Here is a 17,034-nt window from a genome sequence, read left to right as displayed (position 1 = left end):
ATTTATTGTAGAGATGAGGTCTCGCTGCCCAGGCAGGTCTCGAACCCACGGGCTCAGGCAATCCACTCACCTCAGCCTCCCAAAGGCACGGGATTACAGGCTGAGCCACTGAGCCCGGCTTGGCTCAGTAGTTCTTTATCACTGCTGGAAGCATTAGCTCTCTGTTGCCTGAAATTCTTATGCACATTTTCTAGATTTCCTCAGTGCATGGTTTGGGCCATTTCTAGAAGGGGAAGGAACTTATAGTGTCAAAAGATCATTTTTCTTTTTGTTTTATTTAGTATCTTAATATGTAAAAAGGGACCTCTTTATATAATGTATTTCTCTCTTATCTGTCAAATACTGTCTCCTGGGGGAAATAGTCCAGTTCCATGAAAATATCTGCTCACTGTGCTGTGGTCTTATGATACCTCCTCAGGGAGGGTCTTTCCTTTCTTCCCCCATTAAAAAATAGCAGTTCTAGCTATTTTAAAAGTTTTATTTTTTAGAGGTCTTGCTTTATCAGTTATCCTTTCTGGGGTCTTGCTGTGTTGCCCAATCTGACCACAAACTCCTGGGCTCAAGCAATCCTCTGGAGTAGCTAGGACTATAGGCATGCAATGCCATGCCCACCTAGCTGTCTTAACTAATTTTGGCCCTTTAAGTTTGTGGTAGGAATGCTAGGACTAGCTATGGGGTGACTGATCAGAGTTGAGCTCATTCATAGGTTAGTCTGGAAGGGCTATACCCTCCTGTTTGAATATGGTGCATATGTTTACTCACCTATGCATCTTCCCTTTGGGTTTTTGTTTTTTGTTTTTTATCTTTTTTGAGTTGGAGTCTCACTCTGTCTCCCAGACTGGAGTGCAGTGGCCGCTCCCGGCCACCGCAGCCTCGACCTGCTGGGCTCCGGCGATCCTTCCGCCTCAGCCTTCCAAGTAGCTGGAACTACAGGCGCACGCTACCACACCCGGCTGATTTTTTGATTTATTGCAGAGATGAGGTCTCGCCAAGTTGCCCAGGCGGGTCTCGAACTCAGGCAATCCACTCACCTCAGCCTCCCAAGGCATGGGATTACAGGCTGAGCCACTGAGCCCGGCTCCCTTTGGGTTTTAAGCAGTCTTGGTGAACACACCACATAGGTGCTGGGTGTCAGGGCCCTTCTCTGTGTAGCTGAAAGGTCCTATTGCCTATGACATGCTGAAATCAGCATCTAACTGTCAGATTGAACATTAGGGCTGACTTTGCTATTTGAGGAAATGACCAAAGTAGACTAAAGGTGGTTAAAAGAGCCTATGTTATTTTTAGCAATTTGTAGCAAAATTTAAGTGAGTTCTGCAGGGGAGTAACCTTTTCTCACCTATCATAAGGGTCATGGCTGACACTCCTATAACAAAAGACAATCTAGCAAGAGAAAAGCATAATATTTATTCATAGTTTAATGTGACACAGGAGCCTTTAGGATGAATGCCTATAGATACTGGGGAGGCTATCCAATTTTATGCTTAGGTTCAATGAAGCAAAGATAGCCAGGTAGAAATGTAATTGAACAAAAAACATAAGAGGTAAATCTAGCAAGTTCTGTCTGTTCAGATTCTTTTTTGTTTTGAGCCAGAGTCTTACTGTTGCCTAGGCTGGAGTGCAGTGACAAACCAGTGCGGCTGCCTCAGTCTTCCAAGTAGCTAGAACTACAGGTGCGTGGCACCACGCTAATTTTTTTTATTTATTGTAGAGATGAGGTCTTACTAAATTACCCAGGTTTGTCTTGAACCCTGGGCTCAGGCAATGCTCTTGCCTCAGTCTCCCAAAGTGCTGGGATTACAAATGTGAGATACCACGCCCAGCTTGTTCAGATTCTTCCTGGCCTCTCTGAAGCAGCAACTTCCTTCTTTGGCGTGGGGTAGTCTTATGACCCATAATCAAATAAGGTAGATTAGAGAATTTATTTATAGCCAGTTCTCACACAAAATAGTGGGGAAAAGTTAAAGTAATAAGGTTTTTCAGGATGGCTTTGGGGAAAGGGGCTCTGATTTCTATGGCTGCTTCGGGGAAAAATGAGGGGCGATATACAGGGAGAGACCGTATTCCCGAGGCTGCTGCTGAGGCCTACATTCTGGGTGTCAATTTCTGAGTCCCAGTAGCTCCATGCTTGTCATTTCCTAGTTTGTTTTTGATTTTTACCTTCTTTCTATTCTTCTTAGTTTTGTTACTTACTTAAAAAAAATTCCTCCTTTATAATTGCATATTTATAGTGAACATACACTGAGCTGGAAGAGCTAATCTTATGGAATGTGACCCTTTCCAGGAACCTCCTTTCCCTGAACTCTCTTATGTCATCTCATCCTACAAACTGCCTCCAGGAGATTTGGCTAGCTATCTCCAATTTCTGCTATTTGTTTGTGGGTTGCATCACAAGTACACTTCCTTTGACTGCGTCTTACTTAGCATGCACATTTCAAATCACAGTGAATTTCTCTCTAGAAACATGTAGGATGACAGAGAAAAGTTATGCCCCATCCCCCTCCAGGCATCAGACATTAACTCAGTGTTTTGGGATACACGTGATGATTTATAAGTATCAGCTCCTGTGTGATGTCCATGTGTTTGTGGTTCTGTTTTTATGAACCTGAAGGCCCTTGACTTTGTAATGTGCAGCTCATGCACTGAGGGGCACTGGGGTGGGTTTCTACTCCTGTAAGGTGCTGGACCCCATGATTTTAGATATGCCCAGTCTTGTACACATCAGCCAAGATCTAGTATAGGACATTCAGACTTCTTGGGGGGCCATGGGAAGGGAGAGGCTTTGAGGAAGAGAAGCAAAAATAATAAAACCAAATTTTCAAATCTGTAAGTAGAGAAACCCAAAGTCAAACTGTATTTTTGCTCTGTACTTACACCGCACTGAGCAACAAGACTATGGCAAAGTATGGGGGTTTCTCCCACCAACAAACTAGCAATCAATTCTGCAGCAGACACCAGCTGGGTGTCCTCTAATTGAATTCCAACATTGTCTACCTGAAGAGAGCACCAGATCTCACAGGTTAAGGTCTCAATCCCTCAAGACTACCCCCACTTCTGATGTCAACTGCAAGCCCCAGGTTGTTTTTTGTTTGTTTGTTTTTTGTTTTTTGTTTTTTTTTGAGTTGGAATCTCACTCTGTCACCCAGACTGGAGTGCAGTGGCCGCTCCCGGCCACCGCAGCCTCAACCAGCTGGGCTCCGGCGATCCTTCCGCCTCAGCCTTCCAATTAGACGGAATTACAGGCATGCACTACCATGCCCGGCTGATTTTTTGATTTACTGTAGAGATGAGGTCTCGCTGCCCAGGTGGGTCTCGAACCCGCGGGCTCAGGCAATTCACTCACCTCAGCCTCCCAAAGGCGCAGGATTACAGGCTGAGCCACCGAGCCCGGCCCCAGGTTGTTTTATTTGTGCTCGGACTGTCTATAAATCAAGGTTCCCATGACCCCCTCCTTGAGTTCAATTAATTTTGCTATAGTGGTTCACAGAACTCAGAAAATTCTTACATTTATCCATTTGTTATAAAGAATATGACAAAGAATACAGGTGAACAGCCAGGTGGAAGGGCAAGGAGTGGAGGAGGGGCATCCATGCCCTCCCAGGACACACCACCCTCCAGGGAACTGCATGTGTTCAGCTAATAGGTCAGGCATGGCAGTGCACATCTGTAATCCCAGCTGCTCAGGAGGTTTTTATGGAGACTTCATTAAATAGGTATGGTTGATTAAATCATTGATCATTGGTGACCAATTTAACCTTTAGCCCTCTCCCCTTCTCAGAGATAGAGGGGGGAAACTGAAAGTCTCAGCCCTCTAATTCTGCCTTGGTCTTTCCAATGACCAACCTCTCCTAAAGCTGGTGACCAGTCACCATCTTAAAGCTACCTAGGGTCCCCCAACCACCAGTTATCTCATTAGCATACAAAAGATGCTACCACTTTGGAGATTCCAAGAATTTTAGTAGTTGTATACCAGGAAACTGGGATGAAGACCAGATGTATATTTCACAATATCACATCCTACAAGGTGTTGAAATTGGAATCTACATAAATGACTGACTCTTGTACACCCAATTTATGGCCTTAAGGGAGTGCTGATGTATACCTCATGCCGGGGCACACTGTAGCCGCCATTTGACCTTTGAGTCATATGGTGAATACGGTGTGTGTTGATTGCTGGGTCATCAGTTCAGCTCACTCAGCAGATTCAGGCAGGTCTGAGGAAAGGGCAAGGGCAGCTCCCTGATGACTGCCAACCCAGGAGACCTGCTGATTGGAATCTTGCATGCACTCCTTTGAGTCTTCTTGGTGAGCCGTCTTCTGTATGTCCTCCACTACCCATTTCTGGCCCAGAGAGACAGACGCAGCCAGCATCCCAGCTCAGCCCCTTCATGCTGTAGCCGCCTACTCTGTATGTAGAGCCCACTGAGGCCTGATGGAAGGCACCCAGGAAGCTGGCACTGGTGCCACAGGAGCAGCAATGAGCCTGCTCACCTTTATACTCTGCTGTGACCTTTACCCATTCCACTTTGAATAGCAAACATAAAATGGAAATAAAATGTTTCGATAAAAATGAGTAGCTATGAGCCAGGTGTGGTGGCTCATGCCTGTAATCTCAGCACTTTGGGGAGGTGGAGGCAAGAGGATTGCCTGAGCCAAGGGGTTCGAGACCAACCTGGGCAACTTGGTGAGACCTCATCTCTACAATAAGTAAAATAAATCAGCTGGATGTGGTAGCATGCACCTGTAATCCCAGCTACTCAGGAGGCTGAGGCGGAAGAATTGCCTGAGTCCAGCAGGTCAAGGCTGTGGTGGCCATGAGCATGCCATTGCACTCCAGCCTGGGCAATAAAGTGAGACTCCAACTCATTTAAAAAAAAAAAGTGAGTAGCTATGAATGGCTCCATCAGTAGAATACTTTCATTTTCACCACATATAAATTGTATATTTTTATATAAAGGGGTTTATTTACTGTGTTCACTTTCCTTGAAGAACTTTCCTGAGTGTACCTTTTCCAGCTGTGTTGGCAATAGGGCTGTAAAAAGCACAGCACTTATAGAATAAAACAAAACCATTCAAACCAAATCCTAGAATAGAAGGAATACATACCCATTTTTTTGTGAAATGGAGATTTTGATGACAGTTTCACAGAGAATGCATCTTTTTCATGGGTTCTTACACTTTCCAGTTATGTAACCATCACAGACTTGCCTACCCAGCTGAGCCAGCTTGTCCCTCTGTACTGAGCAGCCAGTTGCCAGCACACAGTATGACATATGGATGTGCTGTGCTGTGAGTGGAACTTGGATAACTCAGTCCCAGGATTTGCACTTCTTCCTTTCATTTTTCTCAGGAAAAAAGCAAAGATTCTCCCAAAGCCTCCTCATATATGTGAAGAGAGTTAACAACAAAAAATGGAAACATAATGTGACTTGAAATGTGTTTCTGAGACCAAGAACCAGAAAGGAAGTGGCAGCACTGGGTCCAAATTGGGTGGGAATAAATGTCCAGCTGCTTCACCCAAGCTGCTCCTCCCAGCACAGCAACACTGTTGATTAAGTAGAATCATATCAAGGCACATCAATTTTCCATTCTTTCTTCCTAGTTCCTTTGCTCTCCAAAGAAAGGGCACTCCCCACACCAGCCATATCAGCCTCTGGCAGCTTCTCTACCTACTTTGAGCCTCATCCCAGTGGAGGGGGGCTTCTCAAGGAGCAGTTTGTCTCCTGCCTAGGAAGAGCATCCAAATTATGAAAATCAGAAATAATAGACCAGGCATGGTGGTATATATCTGTAATCCTAGCTACTCAGGAGCCTGAGATGGGAGGATTGCTTGAGACTAGGAGTTATAAGCTGCAGTGAGCTGTGATCATATCACTGCACTCCAGCCTGGACATCAGAGTGAGACCTTGTCTCTGAAAACAAACAAACAAACAAAAAAAGGCTGGGCGCAGTAGCTCATGCCTATAATCCCAGCATTTTGGGTGGCTGAGGTGAGAGGATTGCCTGAGCCCATGGGTTCGAGACCAGCCTGGGCAACTTAGCAAGACCTCATCTCTACAATAAATCAAAAAATGAGCTGGTGGCGCACACCTGTAGTTCAGCTACCTGGAAGGCTGAGGTGGAAGGATCACTTGAGCCCAGAAGGTCAAGGCTGCGGTGACCATGAGCATGTCACTGCACTCCAGCCTGGGCGACAGAGTGAGACTCTGACTCAAAAAAAAAAAAAAAATTAAAAAGGCCAAGGTCGGTGGCTCAGCCTGTAATCCCAGCTCTTTGGGAGGCCAAGGCAAGTGGATTGCCTGGGTCTGTGGGTTCAAGACCAGCTCAGGCAATTTGGCAAGACCTCGTCTCTACAATAAATAAAAAATTAAGCCGGGCTTGGTGGCTCAGCCCGTAATCCCGCGCCTTTGGGAGGCTGAGGTGAGTGGATTGCCTGAGCCCGCGGGTTCGAGACCCGCCTGGGCAGCAAGACCTCATCTCTACAATAAATCAAAAAATCAGCCGGGCGTGGTAGCGCATGCTTGTAATTCCGGCTACTCGGAAGGCTGAGGCGGAAGAATCACCAGAGCCCAGCAGGTGAGGCTGCGGTGGCCGGGAGCGGCCACTGCACTCCAAGTCTGGGCGACTGAGTAAGACTCCAACTCAAAAAAAAAAAAAAAAAATTAGCCAGGCATGGTAGCGCACACCTGTAGTTCCAGCTACTTGGAAGGCTGAGGCGGGAAGATTGCCGGAGTCCAGCTGGTTGATGCTGGGGTAGCAATGAGTATGCCACTGCACTCTAGCATGGGTGATGGAGTGGGACTCCAACTCAAAAAAAAATTAAAAAACATAATTTATTCTCTAATTTAGAATTTAAGTACAAACAAGTCTATCTGCAGAGGTCTTAAGGGAAAGGGAAGAATGTGTAGCCAGTGGACAGAAGTCGCAGGCATAGTGAGCCTGAATCCCACCCATAAGACTCAGTCTTTCATGATGCTTTTGTCCCCCTTATCACTGAGGCACCTACACTCGAAGATGAAAAATCTAATACTGAAAACCAAAACCTCAGACTAAAACTCTTTCCCTGGAAAACTGGCAAGTTCCATGTGAATTTAGCACATCCAAGAGGTTTGTCATCTATATTAGCTATTTTCTTAACTTCTTTCTTGCTTTCTTTTCTTTTCTTTCTTTTTTTTTATTTTGGGTTGAGTCTCACTCTGTGGCCCAGACTGGAGTGCAGTGGCCGCTCCCGGCCACCGCAGCCTCAACCTGCTGGGCTCCGGCAATCCTTCCGCCTCAGCCTTCCAAGTAGCCAGAATTACAGGCATGCACTACCTTGCCCAGCTGATTTTTTGATTTATTGTAGAGATGAGGTCTCGCCAAGTTGCCCAGGTGGGTCTCGAACCCGCGGGCTCAGGCAATCCACTCACCTCAGCCTCCCAAAGCACGGGATTACAGGCTGAGCCACCAGGCCCGGCTTCTTGCTTTCTTTTTTTGAGACAGGGTCTTGCTCTGTCTTCCAGGGTGGAGTGCAGTGGCATGATCATGGCTCACTGCAGCCTTGCAGTCTTGATCTCCTGAGCTCAAGCGATCCTCCCATCTTAGCTTTCTGAGTAGCTGGTGCAATCCATCACTCTCAGCTAATTTTTTCACATATTGTAGAAACAGTATCTCCCTATGTTGTCCAAGCTGGTCTCTAACTCCTGACCTCAAATGATCCTCTTATCTCAGCCTCCCAAAGTGCTGGATTATAGGTGTTAGCCACTGTGCCTGGCCTACACTGGCAATTTTCTTTTTTTTTTTTTTTTTTTTGAGTTGGAGTCTCACTCTGTCACCCAGACTGGAGTGCAGTAGCTGCTCCCGGCCACCACAGCCTCGACCTGCTGGGCTCTGGCGATCCTTCCGCCTCAGCCTTCCAAGTAGCTGGAACTACAGGCACGCGCTACCACACCCGGCTAATTTTTGATTTATTGTAGAGATGAGGTCTTGCCAAGTTGCCCAGGTGGGTCTGGAACCCGTGGGCTCAGGCAATCCACTCACCTCAGCCTCCCAAAGTGCTGGGATTACAGGCTGAGCCACCGAGCCCAGCTCAACACTGGCAATTTTCAAGAACAAAAATCACATTTACCTGTGGGCCCAGGGATAAATGACAGCTGTATGTAACTTGCTCTCCAGACTGGCAGTGAACAAATACGTTGGCTGCTACTGGTGCCGAGACTCTCGGAGTGTGAGACAGTCGTGTGATCAGAGCATGTGTGCCACAGCCAAGCTCAGTGAGTATGTATGAAGAGTCAGGAGATACCTGGTGCTGCCCCATCACCTGCACAGTAGTTCTGGGCAGCATGTAGTGCACCAAGACCAAGTCCCTGTCTGTTAAGTGACCAGGTGGCAGCTTCATTCAAATAATTTCTAAACAAAAACAAAACTTTCGTGAAGTTTTTACCAGCCTCCTTGTTGTTCCTCCTCTCAAATGACCTTGTCACAATCTTCTCCAAGAGTCTTGTGTGGTATTCTTCACTGAGCTGGTACTATTTCTCCCACATGGGGCCAAGCTGAAATATCCATCTGCAAACCTGTCCCCACCTTGGCAGGCAGCACAGCCGTGGATATGATAGCTGTCATTGTGAATGAGAGGGGTGCAGACCATCACTGGCTCTCAGCACCATTGGGGTGCCAGTCCATCCTGCACCTGCCCCTCCTGGTGCCATGCCACCTGGTGCAGGCTGGTCTCCAGGAAAGAGTGTGGGGTGCATTGCTGGGGAAGGACTCTCATCTCAGGATGGCTGGGTGCCTTCGTGGCAGCTGCTCTGGGACCCTTTCTTTGGCTGGGCAGCAGCACTCTACTGTACACCCCTGCTGGCCCCAGTTTGGCAGCAAACACAACTACTCTGTCACTGGTTTGTTTTGAGGTGAGGACAGCTCCTGCCTATCAATATATAGTTGGAGTGGTCAATGGGAGAGCTGTTGGGGTTGGAGGTAGGAGGCTGGACTAGAGGGTTAACCCAGGAGGTAGAGTAGGCAGGGCCTCAGGGCAGGGCAGATGTGGCTGAAGGAGGGGTGGGTAGGTGGTGTTTTTCTGTTAGTAGCCCTGGGGAAGGGCCTTTGAAGGCAAGCACAGTCCTGGCTGCAAAGAATGACGAAGGGACCACTGAACTGAAGACAAGTAGGCAGCTCCTCCTCAGACAGGGAGGGTGGAGCATGGGGGTAGAAGAGTCCTGAAAGTGCGTTATGCCCAGGAGACCCTGCTGGCTACACAGGGGTGGGGGAGAGAGAGAAATCTACCAGTTCATCATCTGCTTTTTGCTTGTCTTGTGCTGAACACTCTCCTCTGCCCTTCTGGGGATAGTGTGTATGCCAGGCATTTAAGTTGGTTCTGAGGGGCAGGAGGAATGTGCCCCTCTCCTGTTTTGAAGCAGAGAAGGGGGATTTGTGCAGTTAATTCCTGTAGAGAAAGCAACAGGCACGCAGAGTACCCGGGTACTTGGCTCATCTGGGACCTTCCTCAATGGCTTCTCTCCTCAGCTGGCGCATCCATATAGAGCAGCAGTCCTGAGGGCCATGGAGACAGTCCTGAACTGTCACATCAGCGAACTGGACAAGGACACAGCTAGCACCATCATCCTTCTGGCCTCCAGTGAGATGACCAAGACAAAGGTATGCAGCAGACTCTCTGGCCTTATAGACTCAGTCCTGCTTGGGTGGGGAAGGTTTTTTTTCTTGCCCTTTCTTCCCAAGAGCTGCCTGAGGCTGGCAGAGGTCCTTCAACACCACCTTGCTGAAGCGGGACATGGTTACCCTGTAATTTTCAGAGGCAGGAACTGAAGCAGAGAGCAAAGTGCCTAATCCCTCATGGCAAATGCAAGGGCAGCTGTATATGTATAACCTGGGCCAAGGGTTGCACCCAGCGGTGGGGGCAGCCCAGGTTTCCACAGCAGACCTAGCTCTCCCAGGTGCTGAGCACGGCCTTCTCTTGCCAAGGCTGTTTCTCCTGTGGGTATGAGGGCTTCTGGCAGTAGCCTCTCAGGTTTTAGGAGGGGAGGCTATGCCACACAGGCCTGCACTTTTCAGGGAGACAGAAAATAGTGGTCAGCTTGTCCTCGGCCAGTGGCGACTGAGGGCAGAATGTCTTGATTTTGCCTTTTGGGAGATTTCAGGGAGAGGCTCTACCTTCTGATTTTCTGGGGTATAGGAACTGGTCTATGACTGGCAGCAGGCAGCAAGCAGCGTCCTTGTGGCTGTGGGAAAGCGGTTCATCAACAGGGTTATGGAGGAGATGCTGAGCAGGTTCCAGCCTGGGGTGCTGCCGCACTGTTTTGTTGTGCAGACGCTTGCCAGCCTCTCTGTGTCCAACGGTAGGTGATGCTTGGCCTATCCCCTACCCTGTGTTCTTGAGTGAGGGCCTCTGAGAACCCATATGTCTTGTCAGCTGTGACACCTGCTTCAGACTGTAGGTGTCCAAGGCACATGTGAGTGGATGGGCAGGCTGTGTCTACTTCTGTCTGTGCTCCCGAGGAGCACAGGGAGCACTGGGGTCAGTGAGGCCTCTGACAACACTCCTCTCTTGCAGTATTTGGCATGGTCCCCTTCCTGCCGTCCATCCTGAGCACCATGCTGCCCATGCTGGGCATGGCTAAGCAGGACACGATGAGAGTGGTGTTCTGCTCTGGTAAGAAACAGCTTCTTCACTTTTTGTCTTGTGCCCTTTTGTGGAGGGCCATACCTAAGGAATACCTGTTTTAGGGGGTACAGGTAGGCCCTTTAGGCTACAGGAAGCAGGGGGGCTGTCGGAGGGAGGGATCCCCTTGGCTGACCAGGCGCTGGGTGGGCTCATATGAGGCCTTCATAATCTTTGCCTCTTGTTGCTTCTCTCTGCTCCTGGGAAGCCCCCCACCCCCACCTTTTACTGCAGGTCCACTGAGGCCTAGACATGCCTGAGGAGCAGGAAGTGACTTCCGCAAAGCCACAACTTTCCATCTCTATCCTGTTTCTCTCCCCACTCTGAACTGAAAGAGTGGGCACTCCCTGGGACATCTTAGGACTTGGAGTAGAGCAACATTCACTCACCTTCTACCCTATCTCAACAGCCATGTTCCTAGTGGCCTGTGTCTACAGTCCTCTGTGTGCATGGTAGGGAGACATGGGCATATTGTGGGCATGGACCTTGATTTCAGCTGCAGCTGGTGCCCTGTGGGGACTGGAGGGCTTCCTGTTGAAAGGGTGAACAGAGTGCTCACTCAAAGAGGTGGGGATCCTGAGACATTGCAGGGCTGTGGATCCAATATCCTTAGCACCCTTATAGCCCCTGGCCTGTGGCATTCTGTGTCAGGAAGACTGCAGGCTCTGATAGCTGATGGGGAGCAGCACAGGACCCTCGTACCTACCCACAGGACTCGGCTCCTTGTAAAGTGCCAGACTATCTGGGGTCTATAAGGTTCCCACTCTGCTTTCCAGGCAGCTAGTGTGGGAGGGTCCTGGCATGGGGGCGGGTCCTGGTCAGGGAGGTGGGGCCTGGTCAGGGAGGTGGGGCCTTAGCCATGGGGAGAGGGACTTGGCTATAGGGGAGGGACCTGGCAATGGAATGGGGCAACTTTTGGGTGTGGGGAAGTGTGGTTACAGGGACTAGGCCAAGGCTCACCTGAGTGGTTGCTTTGGAGCGTTGGGCCCCAGTTAGCTCTGCTCCTGTGCCCACCACCCCTTTCTTAGACCCCGTGCTCTTGTCTCTCCTTTCCCTGCATCTTTTATGCCTTCAACTTTGGATCTTCCTCTTCTTCCATAGGCTCTTTCTCACCTGTGAGTGAGGGCAGGGTGCCTTGAGTTGAAGAGATAGAAACTCTGCTTGACCTGGTTTTGGCTAAATATGGGGTTGGTGACAGGATCCGGAGCAGCTGAATGCTGAGTCAGGAGTGCAGGAGTAGGGCACAGAAGTGGGTGTGGGGTGTGGACCTCAGACTCTGGAAATGTGCAAGGAGTGCAGGATAGGGCTCGTCTAGGCTGGAGGCAGCCAAAACTGAGGGCTAGAATGACCCATGATGTCCATGCTGAAAACCTAACAAATTGGGAGTGGGCTTCTGCTGCTGGCAATATGGTGACCAGTTATTCTGAAAAACCTTCTCACTACAGAATATCTAGAAACAGGTCAATCAGTTGACCAACATCCTTCTGATCAGAAGGAGGAAATCCGAGGGCTGACAGGCAGGCTAAGAGAGGAGGCAAGGGGTTAGAGCTGATCCCAGGCATCTGCCAGTCTCAATTTAGGCAGCTGCAGGGTGGGTGGGAGACAAGACCTTTCTGTGTATTGGGTGAATAAGACCCTCTAAGACCCATCCTCAGCAAAACAAACTATCCTGCCTGGAGAACTGAGCAGATTCTCTAATGAGAAGGCTTCTGCCATGGACCCTGTGAGTTAGTTTTTCTTTTAAAACTTCTTTTAAGTTTCCTCTCCTGAGAATTTGTAACCATGGTTTGCCCTCATGTAGATGTAAGGTTCAAGTTTATTTTTTCTGTTGGCCTGGGAAGCCCTCAAGCTGAGACATCAGCCTTATGAGTGGGCTGGTTTAGAGTGTCCTGGATAAGGAACCAGCATCCTACTGAATGTCCTAGTTCCTGTAAGACTGTTCGACAGTCGCTCTGGCCCTGGGTGTTTGACTAAGGGAAACATTCCTTCAAAGCCAAGGGTCTCAGCTTTGGCATGGTTCACAGTGGCTCTCGGGGGACCCCAGGACTAGTGATGCCAATTATATCATGAAACAGAGGAGCCAGCATAAACAAATAGTAGAATTAGAGTAGAAAATCAGCTGGGCTCGGTGGCTCAGCCTGTAATCCCGTGCCTTGGGAGGCTGAGGTGAGTGGATTGCTTGAGCCCGTGGGTTTGAGACCCGTCTAGGCAACTTGGCGAGACCTCATCTCTATAATAAATAAAAAAATTAGCCAGGCGTGGTAGCACATGCCTGTATTTTCAGCTACTTGGAAGGCTGAAGCAGAAGGATCACCGGAGCCCAGCAGGTTGAGGCTGCGGTGACCGGGAGCAGCCACTGCACTCCAGTCTGGGTGACAGAGTGAGACTCCAACTCAAAAAAAAAAAAAAAAAGAAAATAACATATTTTAGAATTATCAAATACAGGATATAAAATAACAGAGTAAAGACATAAAAGGAGTAAATCGTGAGGAAAGAGCAAGGTTCTGTGAGGATGAAACCAGTTTGAAAAAAGGGCCAAATACAATTTTTAGAACTGAAACTATAATCATTTCCATTAAAGAGTAAAGCGGTGGGTGAAACAACTGGTTACAAACTTGGAAGAGAGAATGCACAAGCCAGACAGGGTCTGAAGACAACCTGGAAGGCAGCCCTGAGCAGGCAGAGAGAGAAGGGAGTAGGGGGCTGATGTTAGGCAAGCTCTCTTAGTGCCCCCTCATGACAGACATGAATCCTCTTGCTAGAATGTACAACAAATTCAAAGCAGATGAGTAAGAAAAAGTCTACACTTAGATGCATCCCATCAAAATGAGTTGCTGTGAAATGGCCACTGGGAATACAGGGACCTACTGGGAGCAGCTACCCCCTAACCACTGACCAGTGTCAGGAAAGCTGTTCCTTGGAGCCCTGTCACCACCACCCAAGGCAGAAGGAAGCCTAGGGCTGAGGCGGAGCCCATCACACTGGGACTGGAATGGTGTGGAGGCTTGTGGGTATTCCATTGGGTGCTCAGGGCACCCCATTTCCAGCAAGGAAGTTGTAATGTACCCATGAAGAGAAGAAGGAGAAGGAAGAGGCAGATAGCACTCTGTGTCCTTTGTTCTGTCAGAGAGGGCTGGAAGTGCTGCATAGCCTTAAGGGAGAACCACTGCAGGGTTGGAGGTGTGCTGTCAGTGACCCGACTGGAGTCCTGGGATTTCAGCCACAGTGTGTTACTCCTGCTGGGCCAACAGCCTCCCTGCAGACAGCCCCTTCCTGCCATGTGTGCGGTACTGGAGGCAGAGGCTAGGTTGCCTAGTTGGAATGATGCTATGCAGCAGCTGTTTGACATGGCAGGTTGCTCACCTCTAGCCTCTGTGACCTCCTTGCAGCTGTGCCCGCACTGGGAGGTGAGCCAGCCTGGTCTTGGAGTGTGTTGGCTGTCGTGATTTTTGTCATTGCAGTGTCTGGTCCTTATCCCACCCACCCAGAACTGAGCAAGGCAGAAAATATAGAAGCAAATACTTTAGAAAACAAAAAATTGGTGAAGTAGGCCGGGCATGGTGGCTTAAGCCTGTAATCCCAGCACTTTGGGAGGCCGAGGCGAGAGGATTGCCTGAGCTCAGGGGCTCGAGACCAGCCTGGGTGAGACAATATCGTCTCTACAATAAATAAATAATAAAAAAAATAAGCTGGGCATGATAGCTACTTGGAAGGCTAAGGCAGAAGGATCACCTGAGCTCATCAGGTTGCGGCTGCAGTGGTCATGAGTATGTCCCTGCACTCCAACCTGGGCGACAGAGTGAGACTCCAACTCAAAAAAAAAAAAATTGATGAAACAGTTATATTTTATATCTAGTTCTTTGAAAAAGATGTATGAAATAGTTGCCTTCTAATCAAAAGAAAAGGGAGAGAACCCCCAAGCAAAATACAAAGTGATAAAGGGAAAGTGAACAGATAAAGGAAAGAGACTTTGCTTAGCTCAGTGCAACCACCTCTGACAACCCGCAGCAGTGAGTGATTTTCTAGGAGAGTTGAATTCCTCAAAGGAAAACTCTGAGCTGCTGGTGCCCATCGTGAGATTGGTCCAGGCTTCTTCCACATGGGCTCTCCCAAACCTCAGGGGTGTGCCACCCCAGAGAAAAAAGCAAAAAGGATAGTTTCCAAATTCTCTTTTTATGACCTGAGCATTATCATGAAAGAGACCTATGGGCCAGCCTCATGCATGAACTTTGCCCTCATCCACATGTCTGCTGCTGAATCTGGAGTCAAAGATGGTTTGAGATACACTTGTGGAGAGGAAATAGTGACCCTTGATATGCTGACTCTGTGTTCCAAAACATGGAACTAAGTGGATTCGTATCACATGGCATTCCCCATGATGGCCAAACCTAGGAACTAAATCGTCTCAGACATAAGAACTGTCTGTGTTCAGACTGGGTGGAGTCACTCTAGGAGTCCAAGGACAGATCCATATTGGAAGGGCAGACTCATCATACTAATTGATATAAGAAGAAAAATCACCACAGCCACCTTTCTAGTTGTTGATTCTTTATTAAAAACCATAATTAGGATGGAGGCAGTGGTTCACACCTGTAATCCCAGGCCCTTTGGAAGGCCGAGGTGGGAAGATTGCTTGAGCCCACAAGTTCAAGACCAGTCTGAGCAACATAGTGAGATATCACCTCTACAAAAAAATAAAAACATTCACTGGGCATGGTGCCATGTGCCTGTAATCCCAGCTACTCAGGAGGCTGAGGTAGAAGAATAGCTTGAACCTAGGAGGTTAAGGCTGCAGTGAGCTGTGATTGTGCCACACTGCACCCTAGCCTGGATAATAGAGTGAAACTACTAGCTCAAAAACAAAAGAACCAAAAAAAAATTTTTTTTTTTGAGTTGGAGTCTCACTTTGTCGCCCAGACTGGAGTGCAGTGGCCGCTCCCGGCCACCGCAGCCTCGACCTGATGGGCTCCGGCAATTCTTCCACCTCAGCCTTCCAAGTAGCTGGAACTACAGGCATGCACTACCACGCCCGACTGATTTCTTTGATTTATTGTAGAGATGAGGTCTCGCCAAGTTGCCTAGGCGGGTCTCGAACCCGCAGGCTCGGGCAATCCACTCACCTTAGCGTCCCAAAGCTCTGGGATTACAGGCTGAGCCACTGATCCCAGCTACGTTTTTTTAAATAATATAAATAAATGGTTAGTTCTAAATTTTACATGATAAAGAATTTATCGCAGTCCCAAAGATAGCATCTTGCTTAGTGGAAAACACTAGAAGCATTCCTGCTAGAGTCAAAAACAAGATATCGGCTGGGCATGGTGACTCGTGCCTGTAATCCTAGCACTTTGGGAAGCCAATGCTGGAGGATTATTTGGACCCAGGAATTTGAGACTAGCCTGGGCAACCTAACAAGACCTCATCTCTACAAACAATCCAAAAATTAGCCAGGCATGATGGTGCATACCTGTAGTGCCAGCTACTTGGGAGGCTGAGATGGAAGGATCACCTGAACCCAGGATATCAAGGCTGCGGTGAGCCGTGATTGTGCTACTGCCCTCCAGGCTGAGTGACAGAGTAAGACTCTGACTCACAACAAAACCCCAAGATATAGGGGTTTACACTTTTTAAAACACAGAATTTCAGAGAATATACAACAAAAGAATAGTCACCAACTAATTTTATGTGACCAAAACCAGATGAAGACAGTGTGAGAGGGAAACAGGCCAGACTTGCTGGCGACACAGATGCAAAGGCCCTAAAATACCAGTAACTGTGGTTAAGTACTCAGGATGCAAGGGTAGGTTCATCTGTTATTTTATCCTTTTTACACCCGGGAAAGTGGAGGCCCCTAAGAGGGTGATTGATCCAGGATCACACAGCTGGTGAGTGTTGGGTGGGACTGCATCACTTACCACCCAGAGGTGGACTCGGGTCCTTTTGTAGAATTAGGAGTGAGGGCCAGGCACGGTGGCTCAAGCCTGTGATCCCAGCACTTTGGCTAGAGGATTGCTGGAGCGCAGGGTTTGAGATCAGCCTGGGCAACTTGGCGAGACCTCGTCTCTACAATAAATTTTTTACAAAAATTAGCTGACTTTGTGGCATGCACCTGTGGTTCCAGCTACTTGGAAGGCTCAGGCAGAAAGATTGTCTGATCCCAGCAGGTCAAGGCTGTAGTGGCCGTGAGCTTATAACTGCACTCCAGCCTGGGCAACGGTGAAACTCTGGCTCAAAAAAAAAGAATTAGAGCTGGGCTCGGTGGCTCAGCCTGTAATCCTGCGCTTTGGGAGGCTGAGGTGAGTGGATTGCCTGAGCCCGCGGGGTCAAGACCCGCCTGGGCAACTTGGCGAGACCTCATCTCTACAATAAATCAAAAACTAGCC

The 17,034-nt window shown here is 48.5% G+C and overlaps 1 protein-coding gene across 1 annotated transcript in view; it reads left to right on the top strand.

The window, feature by feature from the left end:
* MROH1 (maestro heat like repeat family member 1) overlaps nt 1-17,034 on the top strand; it is a 90,052-nt gene that overhangs the window by 4,042 nt on the left and 68,976 nt on the right. Inside the window, exons 4-6 of the mRNA XM_008069989.1 lie at nt 9,502-9,633; nt 10,169-10,331; nt 10,547-10,645. Of these exons, the coding sequence (XP_008068180.1) occupies nt 9,502-9,633; nt 10,169-10,331; nt 10,547-10,645 (394 nt within the window). The remainder of the gene's footprint in view (nt 1-9,501; nt 9,634-10,168; nt 10,332-10,546; nt 10,646-17,034) is intronic.

The sequence above is a fragment of the Carlito syrichta genome, unplaced genomic scaffold (genome assembly GCF_000164805.1).
Source record: "Carlito syrichta isolate Samal-C Ts95f unplaced genomic scaffold, Tarsius_syrichta-2.0.1 Scaffold312719, whole genome shotgun sequence".
In the NCBI taxonomy this organism is placed as follows: Eukaryota; Metazoa; Chordata; class Mammalia; order Primates; family Tarsiidae; genus Carlito; species Carlito syrichta.
The sequence above is the reverse complement of the archived record's forward strand: the minus strand, read 5'-3'. Positions and strand labels throughout refer to the sequence as shown.